We start from the raw sequence: 14,513 nt of genomic DNA, 5'->3' as shown, positions 1-14,513 counted from the left end.
CGAAAATTCACTCGTTTTCAATTTACATACCCGTGATAAATCTCAAGCTCATTCAGAGTGATTAGAGACATTACGCCAGCTATTTTGACTTGGCGTTCTAAATGAGACACTTGGCGCTCCACTTTTGTTTTTCATTTGAGTCGTTTCTAAATTCTACTCTCGAACTCTCGGTACGCGGTATTAGCAGAAATCGTTTAGAAACCATTGAAGGATAAGAAACAGAATAGGGGGCGATAAGATCGTTGGATTTTTTCAGTGAGGAATCAGCTCTTCATAGATGTCAAATAGGTACTTATACTAAAGAAAAATTGACCAAACTCTCCAGTGACAGAGACCAGGATGTTTAAATTACTCATTAAACATAAATATTTAAAAATTAATATTTCATTGGCCGAGATGTGTCGATCGTTTGTTTTGTGCCAGTTTGTGAAAAATCGATTATACGATTTTTTCTTAGAAATAGAACATCGCTAGATCGATTTTTTAAATCATCACGAGTCGTCATATGGGGCATTATCTATGAAAAGGGACCTTATTGTTTACGGCGCTTACACCGCACAGCGTCGCGCAGCATTGTATTTAAAACGGAGCATCGTTAATAATGGCCCCTTTTCAAAGATACCGTCACACATTATAAATTCCATCAAATTTGTTAAAACCTCGTTTAAGAGTTTACTATATGTACTTACTTACTTAATTGTTTATATGTTTAGTTAAACAATTAACTATATGTTTACTTAAGCACATATACTTACACCGATAGGTATAACGAGGTACTTAATCAACTTTAAAACATGTTTCGCCAATTTTCCTCGTAGATACAAGCCATTATTTATATATTCAAACAAACATCGATGAAATAAGAGTACCTAGCCAACCTACTACTAAAATACGAAATTAAACTAGCAATATAGGTATCATTTTAGTGTTTGCGAGGTCGCTGCGGATTGACGCACACGATATCTTATCAGCGGACAAATATACTAATGACCGGGCAGGCGTCGAGTGGAATAAATCAGAGATTACCCCGGACCGGACCCGTTTACTGCAGGAGGTGCTGTTATATAGCCATTGAAACGAGTCGCGTTCGGACATTTAAGTAAGAATTCATCTGTAATATACTTAATTCACCTAAACTCTTCTCATCCTTGCCGTATCCGGCAATGGCGACTCCATCAACAGTTCTTATCCGGATTATGAAATGCCTTAATGTGGCTCGCAAAACCAAACTTTGTCTTGAAGATGCGGACACACGATGCCCAATGGAGTTGTCTAGTTGAGTTGCGGGTTTACGTGTGGTAGGGCTTAGGTCGCGTCTTGCGGGTATGACGCTTAGCATCTTCCAGACGCTGCTGCTCAACCTAAACTCTTATACAGATACAGAACTCTTTATTAAAAATTGTAATTAATTACCTTAGCATGTTTAGATATCACGTACGCATCATGCACGTAAAAACAGGTGTAACATCAGCATCACGACACAGTCCGTACCACTTAGCGTAGCGAGTCCGGAACGGAACGGAAATTGGTGCAAGTTCCGGAGCCCGGACGCTCGTTGCGATGCATCTGATGCATGTAACGTGTCGTTGCAAGCTGTTGAATATGTTCATTCTAGCGTAGCATAGATACGGGGGCATAGTGACACTGTCACGGGCTGATTCGCACTTTAAGATACGTCAAAATTTTGCTAAAGATACGACATAGATCATAGTTCTTCAAACAAAAACGTCTTTTGTAAAGACGCCTGTTACTGTTGTATTTAGAAAGTTTTCGAGTGAGTCCATAAAATTCGTTTGTGTAAAATATATTTTAGAGAAAATCAATCGGTTTGCTTATAAAATGGTTATTTTAAATTACGACGGTGATGGGCGCCAAATTTGACAACCCCGTTTGACAATCCAATCTTAAGTATTATGGAATAATATTAACATCAATAAATTGCTCTGATAAATAGATTAATAATTATGTATAACTATTCATAAGTGCTTGTTCCTAGGCCTGCATGAATAAAGTATATTTTGACTTTGAATAGGCGCCTTTACCTTATTTAAATACATGAAGTCGTACTGTCATCCGTCAATACATCAATTAAGAACGCTTTTGTTTTGCTTGATATTCATCACACACTTCTCCCATCTGGTCTCACAAAATATATGTAAAAAAAATCGAAGTTTCATTTCGATAGGATACAATCTCTTTTATCCATTTTTAGGGTTCCGTAGCCAAATGGCAAAAAAACGGAACCCTTATAGATTCGTCATGTCTGTCTGTCTGTCTGTCTGTCCGTCCGTATGTCACAGCCACTTTTTTCCGAAAGTATAAGCACTATACTGTTGAAACTTGGTGAGTAGATGTATTCTGTGAACCGCATTAAGATTTTCATACAAAAATAGAAAAAAAACAATAAATTTTTAGGGTTCCCCATACATAGAACTGAAACCCAAAAATTTTTTTTTCATCAAACCCATACGTGTGGGTTATCTATGGATAGGTCTTTAAAAATGATATTGAGGTTTCTATTATCATTTTCTTCTAAACTGAATAGTTTGCGCGAGAGACACTTCCAAAGTGGTAAAATGTGTGTCCCCCCCCCCCCTGTAACTTCTAAAATAAGAGAATGATAAACCTAAAAAAAATATATGATGTACATTACCATGCAAACTTCCACCGAAAATTGGTTTGAACAAGATTTGGTAAGTAGTTTTTTTTAATACGTCATAAACCGTAAACCCCAATTTTATTTTGTTACTTGCTGTTACGGAACCCTTCATGGGCGAGTCCGACTCGCACTTGGCCGCTTTTACTAACTTAATTAATGAAAACAAACCTCTTTTATAACAAAAACAAATATTATTTCAGTCCCATAAACAATTCAAATCATCTCAATGCTCGCAAAACCGGGTTATCAACTCGTAATTCGATTTAATTCATGACTTCCCACTCCTCAATTGCCTAATAACTCATCCGAAAGTCCTCCGAAAGAACCTCCCTTCATAAGTAATAACAGATTTATCCAAACAGGGCTCGTCTCGTCATATAGGTAGGTATATTTAAGAACTTAACACACAAAGAAATGTTAAAATACTTAGCGTACTTTCAACCTAAACAGACCAAAAATTAAAACGAAATTAATAAACTTTATATGATGCTAACTAATATAGTAAGTATAGTGGTAAAGTTATTTTTATTATTTATCAATTCAGCTTAGTTATAGAATCGAAGTCACGTAAGTATGCTAGCTTTCAGAAATAGGTAGGTCAAGCTTAGTTTGCTGGACTGTATTATAACTTTATGAGACAGATACCAACCAAAATAGGTGAAACTAAAAAGCTTATAATAAGATAACAGAAAGAGGAAAAATTAGTGCATTTGTAAATAGGTACCGACTGTGAAAGTGTGTGCGTATTTAGTTAACAGATAGTCACCAGGGAAATAATATAAAAAGTTACACCATAAACCATAACTACTACGCTTATGTTGGCCACGCCATTCTGCGAAGGGCAAAAGGCATTTTTTAATCCGCGCAGTCATTCTTCTAACTTCTAACCAATATGGATTACAGATTACAATTTAGATTTCCCGACTCTAGGCCTCGTTTCCCTCATACCTACCAACAAGCGGCGTGGCCGATATATGTATAAATATAATGTTACCTATATAGGTATATCTGAACCTTGACCAGCGGATGGTAGCATACATTGGGGGCATAGCGAAGATGACAATCGTCGATAGGAAAAGCCAGTTGGGTACTTTCCTCTACCTACTTAAAATAAATTATTTCACACTGCACGAAAACACCAGATAATTATTAGAAAAACATAGATAGCAATAAGTATTAGCAATTATTTTTAACCCCAATTTATATTTAATAAATCGGATTTTAATAAAAAAAGTAGGTGAGTTGACCGTTTTGAAATGACGTAATTTATGAACAACCCCTTAGTTCTAGTTCTTCCCTCAGAAACAGTGTTGTAAATAACGCTTATTTTTAGGCTTAAAGACTCGAGCCTTCAAGACTCGTAAGTCTGGAAGACTCTACTATATCTGTGAATTGTATTTATTTATTTTACGCGTATGGATGTAAGGAATCGTCTTTGCCGTCTTTGAGGCGTTAAGACTCGAGAGTCTTATTAAGGGTTCGAGTTTTTAAGCCTCGAAATGAGCGTTATTCACAACACTACTCAGCAAGCATCGTGCTTAAAAAATCAAGAGACTGTGTATAGAATAGAAGTAGCATGTAATCTTCCAATAGCTCACCTGACATATCCTTTCCTGGGTGGGTAGTCCTTGTGGAAGACCGAGTGATTGAGAATCAGCTTCTCCTCGCCCGTGTCCAGCCAAGAGCGCTGCAGCACGAAGTCGCGGTTCTTGAGCGGCGCCGGGCATGACACTATAACAATTAAGGATAACTCACGTTAGACCGGCTGCCGTATTCGAACTTCAAGATATTCACAAGAGACGACACGTTCTAGATCCATTCTAGATACGTTATAGTTTAGATATCAACTAGTTCTCTTTTGCAGCGCAATTCGGTCAACTAATGTCACTTTTACGTTAGATAGAGTAAGATATCTATAAGATGTGAATTAGATCTCTAAGTCATATCCTGTGGAAATTGTTCAAGAGTATCTCCAGAATCGCGCAAATGTCAAATTTGACAGGTTAGATCTTAAACATATCGTTATCGTATCTTGGTGATGTCTTAAAGATGTCTAATAGATGTCTATTTCATAATCCGAATCGGGCCCCGGGCCGTGTAGTTCTCTATGGAAATTATCACGTGATCGCTTGTCGTGTCATAGAAAAGTAAGCGCCGGAAGCTCCGGCCCGGACACTGCCCGGTCTAACGTGAATCATCCTTTAAGTACTATTTATTAGTATTGAATTTAAAGATATGATAACATTTATTGAGTTAGACCAAGATTAGTCTGCAACACAAAAATACTATCCGCTATACTGCTCCACTAGGTACCTATAACAGCCGTAAGTTTAGTGTCATTTGAAAAAAGTCTTGTTTGAGCGTTTTTTTTTGTTTTTTGCCTTTTTATAATATACTGTGACCTTTTTTGTCACTTTTGTGTTATTTCTACTCAGAATCACGAGCTCTTTCGTTCCTAATGGGATAAAAAAATATCCCAGAGCTTTTTTCCTATTGTGTTTTACCATTTCCTCAGAATATAATTTGTATGGCCACATAGTTTGAAACTGTGTATGGATATTTTAGGACACTCCTATAAGTATGAAAAGGGCTCGCGATCCTGACTAGAAATAACACAAAAGTGTCAAAAACGGTCACAATATAAATGGCAAATACAAAAGAAACGCTCGTTTACCATATACTGGCTCAATAAATTGCATGTTAATCCAGATTTTCTAATCAACTTCCGGTTGTCGTGAGCGGCAAGGCTGTATGTACTTATACGTGTCAGGGGATCACTCCGGTACTAATCCTACCCGCCAATAAATGTTTTCATTTTATTAATTTTGAACATTTGGTAACCACTTATTTATACTGCCTATACCTATAAACAGAGTTTACTCGTAGAAACTAGAGGCGGACTTGAAGTCCCCCAATTAAATAAGTCAGTCGATAAACGTACAACCCAAATAACTGACGTAAGAAGATAACTAACTGCCGTATTCGAACTTCAAGATATTCACAAGAGACGACACGTACTAGATCCATTCTAGATACGTTATAGTTTAGATATCAACTATACTGGGTCAAGCAAATCTTGTCAGTAGCAAACGGCGGCAAATTTGAAAAATCGCGGGTTAGCAACACTGTGTTCGAATAATTCGAAAATCGCGTGTCATCTGTGCTTTATCTGTGGAATGTGGATCGCGAATGACAGCCATCATCTTTGTTTACATTCTGAATCGATTCTATTTCAAGAGATATTTCTGCTGTGTCACCATTAAATACCAATATATTAAATAAGATTGTGCTTAATCAAAGCTAAGATGCCTACAATGCCTACGGTGGCAACTGAGAAATCTAATAAAATATTAAAATCCAGTAGTAGGACATCTACCTGCTGAAGCAATGATTTTATTCATACATTCTTGTTTAACGGCATAGTCCACATCTAATTTTATTTTGAGATCTTCAAATTAGTTAATCATTATTATCAACATCACACACCGCTTTTAAATTGTTCGTCCATACCTATTAATAACAATTTCAAACATTTTCAATAGAGAATCCGCGAGTGACAATTTGAATTGACGTGCGCGCTCAGCGGAAAAAAAGTTTAGGTTCGATGTACATTGTACATTGCTGCTTTTCTTAGCGCAATACTACTCTTTGAGTGTTGCCCTACTTTAGTTTGCTTTACATTGCTACTGACAAGATTTGCTTGACGCACTTATAGTTCTCTTTTACAGCGCAATTCGGCCAACCAATGTCACTTTTACGTTAGATAGGATAAGATATCTATTAGATGTGAATTGGATCTCTAAGTCATATCCTGTGGAAATCGTTCAAGAGTATCTCCAGAATCGCGCAAATGTCAAATTTGACAGGTTAGATCTTAAACATATCGTTATCGTATCTTGGTGATGTCTAAAAGATGTCTAATAGATGTCTATTTCAAAATCCGAATCGGGCCCTATGTAAGGTAAGGTGGGGTAAGTCTATCACCAGGATAAGAATATCACTTGTATGGAATCCTCATACTGTGACTTGTACTTCTCCCGAGCAAAATAAACTATGAGTCTTACTTGCCCCACTTTACCAGTACTTTAATTATAATGGAATTTGAGTTCTGTTTTACCGTAACAAATAAAACGTACTCACTTAATAAAACAGACAGCGCGTTTGTGTGAAGGGTTTGATTAATTAAAGGCCGATGAACACAGCCGAACAATTTGATTCAGTCTCCGAGATATTTCGCCAGCCAGTTGCGATAGAGATCTACTTTCTTTTGTAAGTATAAATCACAGACAAAACATCCTCCAGACTGAGCATAGTCGCGCTACCCCCTCTGCCACGCATACGGTTATTTTACTCCATCTTCGAGTCGAAAGTGACTTTGTGTGACGTCCGTGTCTTTGAATGGACCAATCAGGCACGGGATTTCACTCACCTCGTCCCGCGCACCCCCGCATTTTTGGCATTATCGGTTGCATGAAATAATTGCTCAAAACTCGGTCTAGAGGATTCCTAGTCTATAGTATAAATAGATAAACCTAACCGACAACGGAACCAAATGTACTTAGCTATTAGATTGATTAGATTATCAGACATTTCTCGTCGTTTTTCTTCATTTATCTAATCTGATGCGATTTAGAATAAGAGTAAAATACTCAAAATTATTTATTAAAAACTTATGATGATAATAATATTAATAATCATTGTATCCCGCGTATTACACTGCAAAACTAATTTCGTAGCGCTTCATCGTAGCCGTAGCGTAGCCAATAGATGACAGTTTGAGTTGAAACCTCGTACGAGTAGTAACGATATATTATCGGAATATAACTTCATGACACGGTTAAATAGCTAAAAATGAAAACAAAAAAAGTCGATCAGCGTAGATATAAAACATATCTCAAAGTTTCCGTAATCTGTGTATCTACGTATTTATTAGATACACTGTCGTATTCGAACTTCAAGATATTCACAAGAAACGACACGTACTAGATCCATTCTAGATACGTTATAGTTTAGATATCAACTAGTTCTCTTTTGCAGAGCAATTCGGGCAACCAATGTCACTTTTACGTTAGATAGGGTAAGATATCTATTAGATGTGAATTAGATCTCTAAGTCATATCCTGTGGAAATCGTTCAAGAGTATCTCCAGAATCGCGCAAATGTCAAATTTGACAGGTTAGATCTTTAACATATCGTTATCGTATCTTGGTGATGTCTAAAAGATGTCTAATAGAAGTCTATTTCATAATCCGAATCGGGCCGACAGTATGGCGACCCATGCGGTCAGTGCGGAGCGATAATTAATCAACATCGCCGGTAAGGGCCTCGCCACAAGCTTGTGGTTGCCCTAATCTACGCTGAACCGAATAAACACTATCGACAACCGGGTATTTTATCTAACGCTCAAATTGAATGAGGATTGAGCGGGTAACGTTTCTCACTCCGGCTAACGCGTGACCAATTTAGTAGAATGTGGTGGAGGATATTGCGAATCCAGTACGTGTTTAATTTTGGTGCAAGTAGAGTATTTCGCTCTTTCACTATTATTTAACACATTCACTGCCGGCGACCCGCTAGGTGGGGTTCTTTGTTCGTAGCCGCTTCTCGTGTTATCGGCTACGCTCGTAGCGCGTAGCTCGCGCTGGCGCTGAATGTGTTAAGTTTTCATTCTAAATTCTAATAGCAGTTTGATTAAGATCTATGATTATTAATTAACACTAGAGCTACGTATATTAAGAGGGGGATAATCTAAAATTGAACTTTAACGCAGAATTTTATATTGAATTTAAACCCGTTTAAGGATTTTAAATGCCATTAAAAATTTACATGGAAACTAGGGCAGACTCCAACCAAAACCTTAAAAGGTTAATGTTGGCTCGATCTCGATGTCTAATGGCTCCTCTACACGATAGGCCAACGCCGGCCACTCCAAAGGACGGATTTATGCGTTAGAGGGAGCAAGTGATATTGCTATCTCATTCTACCGCATGGCTGCGTCCCTTGGAGCGGCCGGCGTTGGCCCATCGTGTATCCTCTGCATCGCCATAATATTCATTTATATATTAACGACTTCATTTATTATTATCATTACCGTGTATTTCATAGCAGTTTGAAATTGTAGCATACGACTAAAATAGCTAGTGATAAACAGTAATTTATTTTGAAAGTTATTGAAATAAAAGGTAAAAACCCTCTCGGTGGCCATATCTTTCGTCGCATGTTCCGCGCACCTTTTGTTTCCTTCTAATTTTCTGGCTTTACGTCCCCTCTTAAGCTTGTGGTTTTACTATCAAGAGCTTCTCTCTCTCTCTTCAATCGGTCCCTCATTGACTCCGATCATGACTCCGTTTGATTCCGTCAACTAGTTGTCTCCATTGGTCCCGTTCTGCAGCTTGGTGGAGTGCGTCGCTGACAGGTATTTTTAGTTCCTCCGCTATTTGGTCCGACCATCGTTTGGGACTTCTACCCCTAGGCCTTTTTCCCTCTATGAAGAGCTTAAGAGCCCTCTAATCGACCACGCCACGCGATGAATTAGTACGTGAGGTCATCCTATCTCGGAAAATTATGATTGAAATATCTGGCCGGGACTGCCGGGAGCGTTTCTCGGATACAACAATCGATTTTCCGTAAGTATGATGAAAGATCGGCTTCTTAACGCTAATACCAATATCAATGCCAAGTGTTATAGGTACTAGACGTAATAATACCTAAATAAATAAAATAATGAAGAAGTTATGTTAGTTAGTTATTAATATGAAAAATAGAAGAATTTCATTACACTGTTTTTAATTCTCAGTGGCCAAGGGTCTCACAACCTTCTGGATACACCTCGTATCAAACCCTTGATATGTTTAAGCACCGATCAGTGCAAACGAATTAAACCTATTGTATTAAACAATGGATTTAATTTAGTGCGCACTGATCAGTGCTATTACGGTACCGGCCTACATATGCCACATATTTCCCTTTGGCCGGATTGAAGCAAACATTGGTCTGATACGAGTATTCATCAAAATAGCGAACGCAAATGCTGGCTGAGAATCTTGCTGAATCAAATATTTGATGAAATCAACGTTCAGTAACGCGGCATAGTTTCACGGGCTCTTGTTATTCATGGCGCGATCCGGCGTTATCCGACGGTTTCATGACGCATATAGGGGAGAACGGGGTAACTAGTTCACTTTTTTCAGTCCCACTGCTTCGAAAGAAATTACCCATGTATGATTAGAGATTTTGCTTATCGCCAGACTAACAAAATATAACCCTGGTAATAAAAGCTTGTCCATCTACCATAATAGGTCCCTGTTATATGTATAAGTAGTTATATTTATTTATTTGGATATTTAAATCAGGCAACAAGGCCCATATTTACAAAAACCTTACAGACTAACATACATATGTATTTTACTACACATGTATAAACTTACAACTGAACGCTATTTAGTCGACAAAATGGCGACGAAAATGCTGCCATATCCACTATTTTCGCTACATACCAATGACTACAACACCACCAGACCAGAACCGGCTATCTAGTTATTGTTGTGTTCCAAACTTGTACCTGGTAACACAAACCCCGCTTTCCCCTGCCATTATGATTCTTCACACGTTGCGAAGTGTCTGGTTTGCTTTATGCTCACGGAATTCTATTATCACCCTGTATTGTGGTATGTGGTTATGAAGATGAATAATATAATCGTTTTGCTTTGGGATATTATGGTAGATATTTACTAAATTGGTGATGATTAAGCAGCAATCCAGTACGTTATTTTATATTTTAACGTAAAATAATCAGGTTTATATGTCAGTAGGTGAATGGATACATAAATAAGAGTCTCAACTCTAGAGTCTGAAACGAGAGCGTTAATCGATCTTATTGTTTAGGAAATGTTTGTATATGTTTCAATTTAGATAAATTAGATAAAGTAAGTATGTATAATATTAATATCGTTATCTTGTTGCTACTCGTTGGAAAAAGGCATAAACCACATTCAGTCTGAAAAAAACCGCTTAGCAAAGCTTACTTACAAAATAACAACATTTAAAACAAATACTAATAATACCGCGATCTAATACCATTAACAAAAACAATCAACCTTCAAAGGACTTCCAAAGAAACTTGTTAATTCACCTCACAAGGCATAAATAAGAAATATTTCTCTGTCTCGATTTACTGACCCTTTGCCCTTTCACGGTCATCTGCCGAGTGTATTTGAATTGAACTAACTTTTAGAAAGCCACGGTAATGTGCAGAGGTCTCCGTGGACAATAAATTACATTATAAAGGGATGGGGCTCTCTAGGGGGGGGGGGGGTGCCTCTCGCTGGCTCGGCTCGCTTTGTTTTGTGAAGCCTAATTTATAAAACGTAAAAGCCGCCTACGCCTGTGTGCGTATTTCGCCAGTCAGTTCCACCATTCAGCACCATCAAGCATTTATAAATTTAAGTAACCTTTGCCTGGGCCTTCGTCCGCGTATCGTAATCGTTAAACTTAATTATCGATTAATTCCATGATTTTTTTTTTATTTTTTTTTAAACCTTTTCCAAGTTATAAACTGCCCATGTATCCATCTAACAACTAACAATCTAATCTACTTATCAAATATAACATCTAATAAATAACATCTAATCTAACATATAAAACCTAAAGTTCAAGAGTTTTTGTATGTAGGTTTAGGTAGGTAGGGTAGACTAGATACGATTGTAATGTAACAGGGTACGGTTGAAACAGCTCGAATATTTACGAAACCATCTACTGGAAAATGTTGTAGAAAATAATATAAATGATTAACAAATGATTCCATCCGTCTAAAACCATTCGATCTGTTTTTTAACTGAGAAACTCAGATCTTATCATCATAAAACCCTCCTAGACTACAAAACAAGAGGTCGTATAAATAATAATTTTTAAGAAAAAAAAACCGACTTCTTTGGGGGCCGGTGAAAGATTATATTAGATAGTACACTATGTAGAAAAGGAGGTAAAACCACCCATTTTTCTACTAGCATTTCGCTTCTGTAATGGCTCCTCTACAGGATGGGCCAACGCCGGCCACTCCAAGGGACGCAGCCATGCGGTAGAAAGAGATAGCAATATTACTTGCTCCCTCTAACGCATAAATGCGTCCCTTGGAGTGGCCGGCGTTGGCCCATCGTGTAGAGGAGCCATAAGGGTCGTAGTTCTAGCCTAACCTAACCCACTTCTCAGATAGCAGTTCGGTTCTGTGAGGATCGCAGTTCAAACCTAACCTAACCCACTGTTACCGAATTTATTTTAGGGGGGGGGTTATTCTAAAAATTTTAAGGAGAGAAAAGAAATACAACCACTGTAATTACAACGTTTATTCGATTAAAGAACCAAGGAAAGTATTACCCGGGCCTTAAGGGCCTTGCAAACACTGCAGTTATCTTAGACTAGCTCTTAATTTTATCTAAGTTGAGACTACACTAGGGACGAGAGAGCGAATGTGGGTTAGCGGCTAAAATATTATGGTTGAACACTTTTAGTCGAAAATTTACAATTTAACTAGAATATTGTTGGGCGCCGTAGAGGTAAATTAAAGATTGGAAGGAGCTGACCTGATCCGCAGGGTTTAGGGTACCAACAACACCGCCACGTCGTCACCCTCTCGGTACAGGCCAAGGCAGCACCCGCCGATCACCGGTCAACGCGGTTCACCGAGCACACACGTAGGTAGAACCCGCGCCAGGCGGATTTACAGGTAAAATTGTAGACCCTGGAAAGGTTTTCAAATAATAAGACAAGAGTACACAACGCTTAGTAACGCTGGAACCTAAATAACTTTGCAACAAAATGGAGTCCAGACATACATAATTTCGAATTTGGAACGGCACGCGTCAGGTCAAGGTTAACATTTGACCAGCGCGGCGGAAGGTTACTCTTAAAAAAAACAAATAATAACTTACTCGCTGTGGAAAAATGGCCCGCAAAGGGTGCTCTGCAACATATGTCGACACAAGCGAGGTCTATAAAACACGGCCACAAAGGCCCTTAAATTTGGGGCTGCATGTGCCCCACTTTTTCGCCTGGGCTGAAAATAAAAATCACCACACTATTAAACTGAATCTTACACACAAAACCCGTCGCAAAAATCACTAAAATACTCACTCAAAAGGGAGATTTCTCCCGATTGTTTTAGAAATCGCCTGTAAAGGCTTCTTTTTAGCGGAACGACACCAACGAAAATGTCCGACCTTCATTTTGGCAGGAAATGACAGACCAAATGACAGAGTTGCCACAGCCCGAACTGGATTCGTGCGATACTAGCTGATTTTGAAAAGAAAACATTACCTTTCTTCTTTACTTTATTTGGACTAATATTAAATAGAAAGAAAAACAATATTTGAAGACAATTTTAATTTACAAACCCCTTTCGATTAAAAAAAAACCAAAGATGTAGGAAGACACCGAAATTATTTTTAATCTAGCAACCCGGACCATGTTGTTATCGACTGAGCTCGCTAGATCGCGGTAAGGGTATCAAACGAAGACGGCTCACATACTAAACAGTATTGAAAAAATGAAGAGTTAAAAATTTTATTGTTACAGTGCTCCCCTACCCGAAGAAAATTTTGACTACGGCAAAATTTTGAGCTGGCCCCCAGCTCGCAAAACCACCCTCTTATTTTCTAGACGAAGTCCCATAAAAAAAATCGACGCCAAAGGCATAAAGGAAAGCAACGACCACCCAATTCGAACCCACGCATTAAACCATAATAAAAAATAAGCACTGCCGAGCTGTGCGCAAATTACCACCTACAAACTATAATATTACTGTACTGTAATATACACTATGATACCCTAAGCGTATATTAACCTAACGAAACTAACGCTAATAAGCGAAGCTGCAAAGCTCCCTACCTACGCACTGCATCGCTGTATATCTTGGCGGCGCAGCGAGCGACCTGGGTCGCGGGCTGCACGTCCAAGTTATATGGCGGAATGTGCGTAAGGTAACAGATTATTCAATAATCTGTGGTAATGACTGAGTACAGTCAATTACCCAAGTGAGTCAAGGACAGTGTCCGATAGCTCGGCTAAAGAGCCACTGAGCTACCAGTCGACACTCTTCACAGGAACACTGGCCCTGCAGTGCGAAATCAGGGATTTCGCCCTGCACTGCCAACGCTCACTGTGGATAGACGGCTTATAGCCAATGAAATTGATCGCGGATCAAACCTTTTAAGATTCCGGGCATGCCAGGACCCTAAATTCTTACCCGTATAAAAATCTTCCAACTCATATACTAAATTCGAGAGTTTACGAACTATGCGGCACTTCACGTATTTAGGAGCAAGCTTAGCCATAAAGAATTTACTGGCGTCACTCAAAGGAAAAGTCTTTTTCATAACAACCTCGCCCTCACTAAACTCAACCGACTGTCGGCCCTTATTATAATAACGCGCCCCTCTATCATGAGCTTTTATTAATGATAACTTAACCCTATCGAAAACTTCCTTTAAGCCGCCTAAAGATTCCGCGTACCGATCTGGAGAGTCAATTGATAGGTCTAGTTTCGAAGTCTGGCAATCTCCGTAGACTTTACCGCAAGCAACAGCCTCCCTACCATGAACCAGAAAGAATGGAGAATAACGAACCGTTTCGCTGGTGGTGGAATTCATGGCGAACTGTACCTTCGGCAAAGCTACGTCCCAAGCTCGATGATCGTTCTGGACCATGATAGAGACGGACGTCATCAGGGTCTTATGATAGCGTTCTACGGTGTTAACCTGAGGGCAATAACGCGGGGTGTAATGAATTTGAGGAATGAAGTAAGGTAAGTACCCCTATTAACGACCCCATTAAAATTGGCATTCATTACCGCGGTATGTAC

At 38.7% G+C, this 14,513-nt stretch overlaps 1 protein-coding gene across 1 annotated transcript in view; it reads right to left on the bottom strand.

The window, feature by feature from the left end:
* LOC134663916 (START domain-containing protein 10-like) overlaps positions 1-14,513 on the bottom strand; it is a 36,299-nt gene that overhangs the window by 9,053 nt on the left and 12,733 nt on the right. Inside the window, exon 2 of the mRNA XM_063520494.1 lies at positions 4,258-4,390. Within this exon, the coding sequence (XP_063376564.1) occupies positions 4,258-4,390 (133 nt within the window). The remainder of the gene's footprint in view (positions 1-4,257; positions 4,391-14,513) is intronic.

The sequence above is a fragment of the Cydia fagiglandana genome, chromosome 1 (genome assembly GCF_963556715.1).
Source record: "Cydia fagiglandana chromosome 1, ilCydFagi1.1, whole genome shotgun sequence".
NCBI classification, from domain to species: domain Eukaryota; kingdom Metazoa; phylum Arthropoda; class Insecta; order Lepidoptera; family Tortricidae; genus Cydia; species Cydia fagiglandana.
The sequence above is the reverse complement of the archived record's forward strand: the minus strand, read 5'-3'. Positions and strand labels throughout refer to the sequence as shown.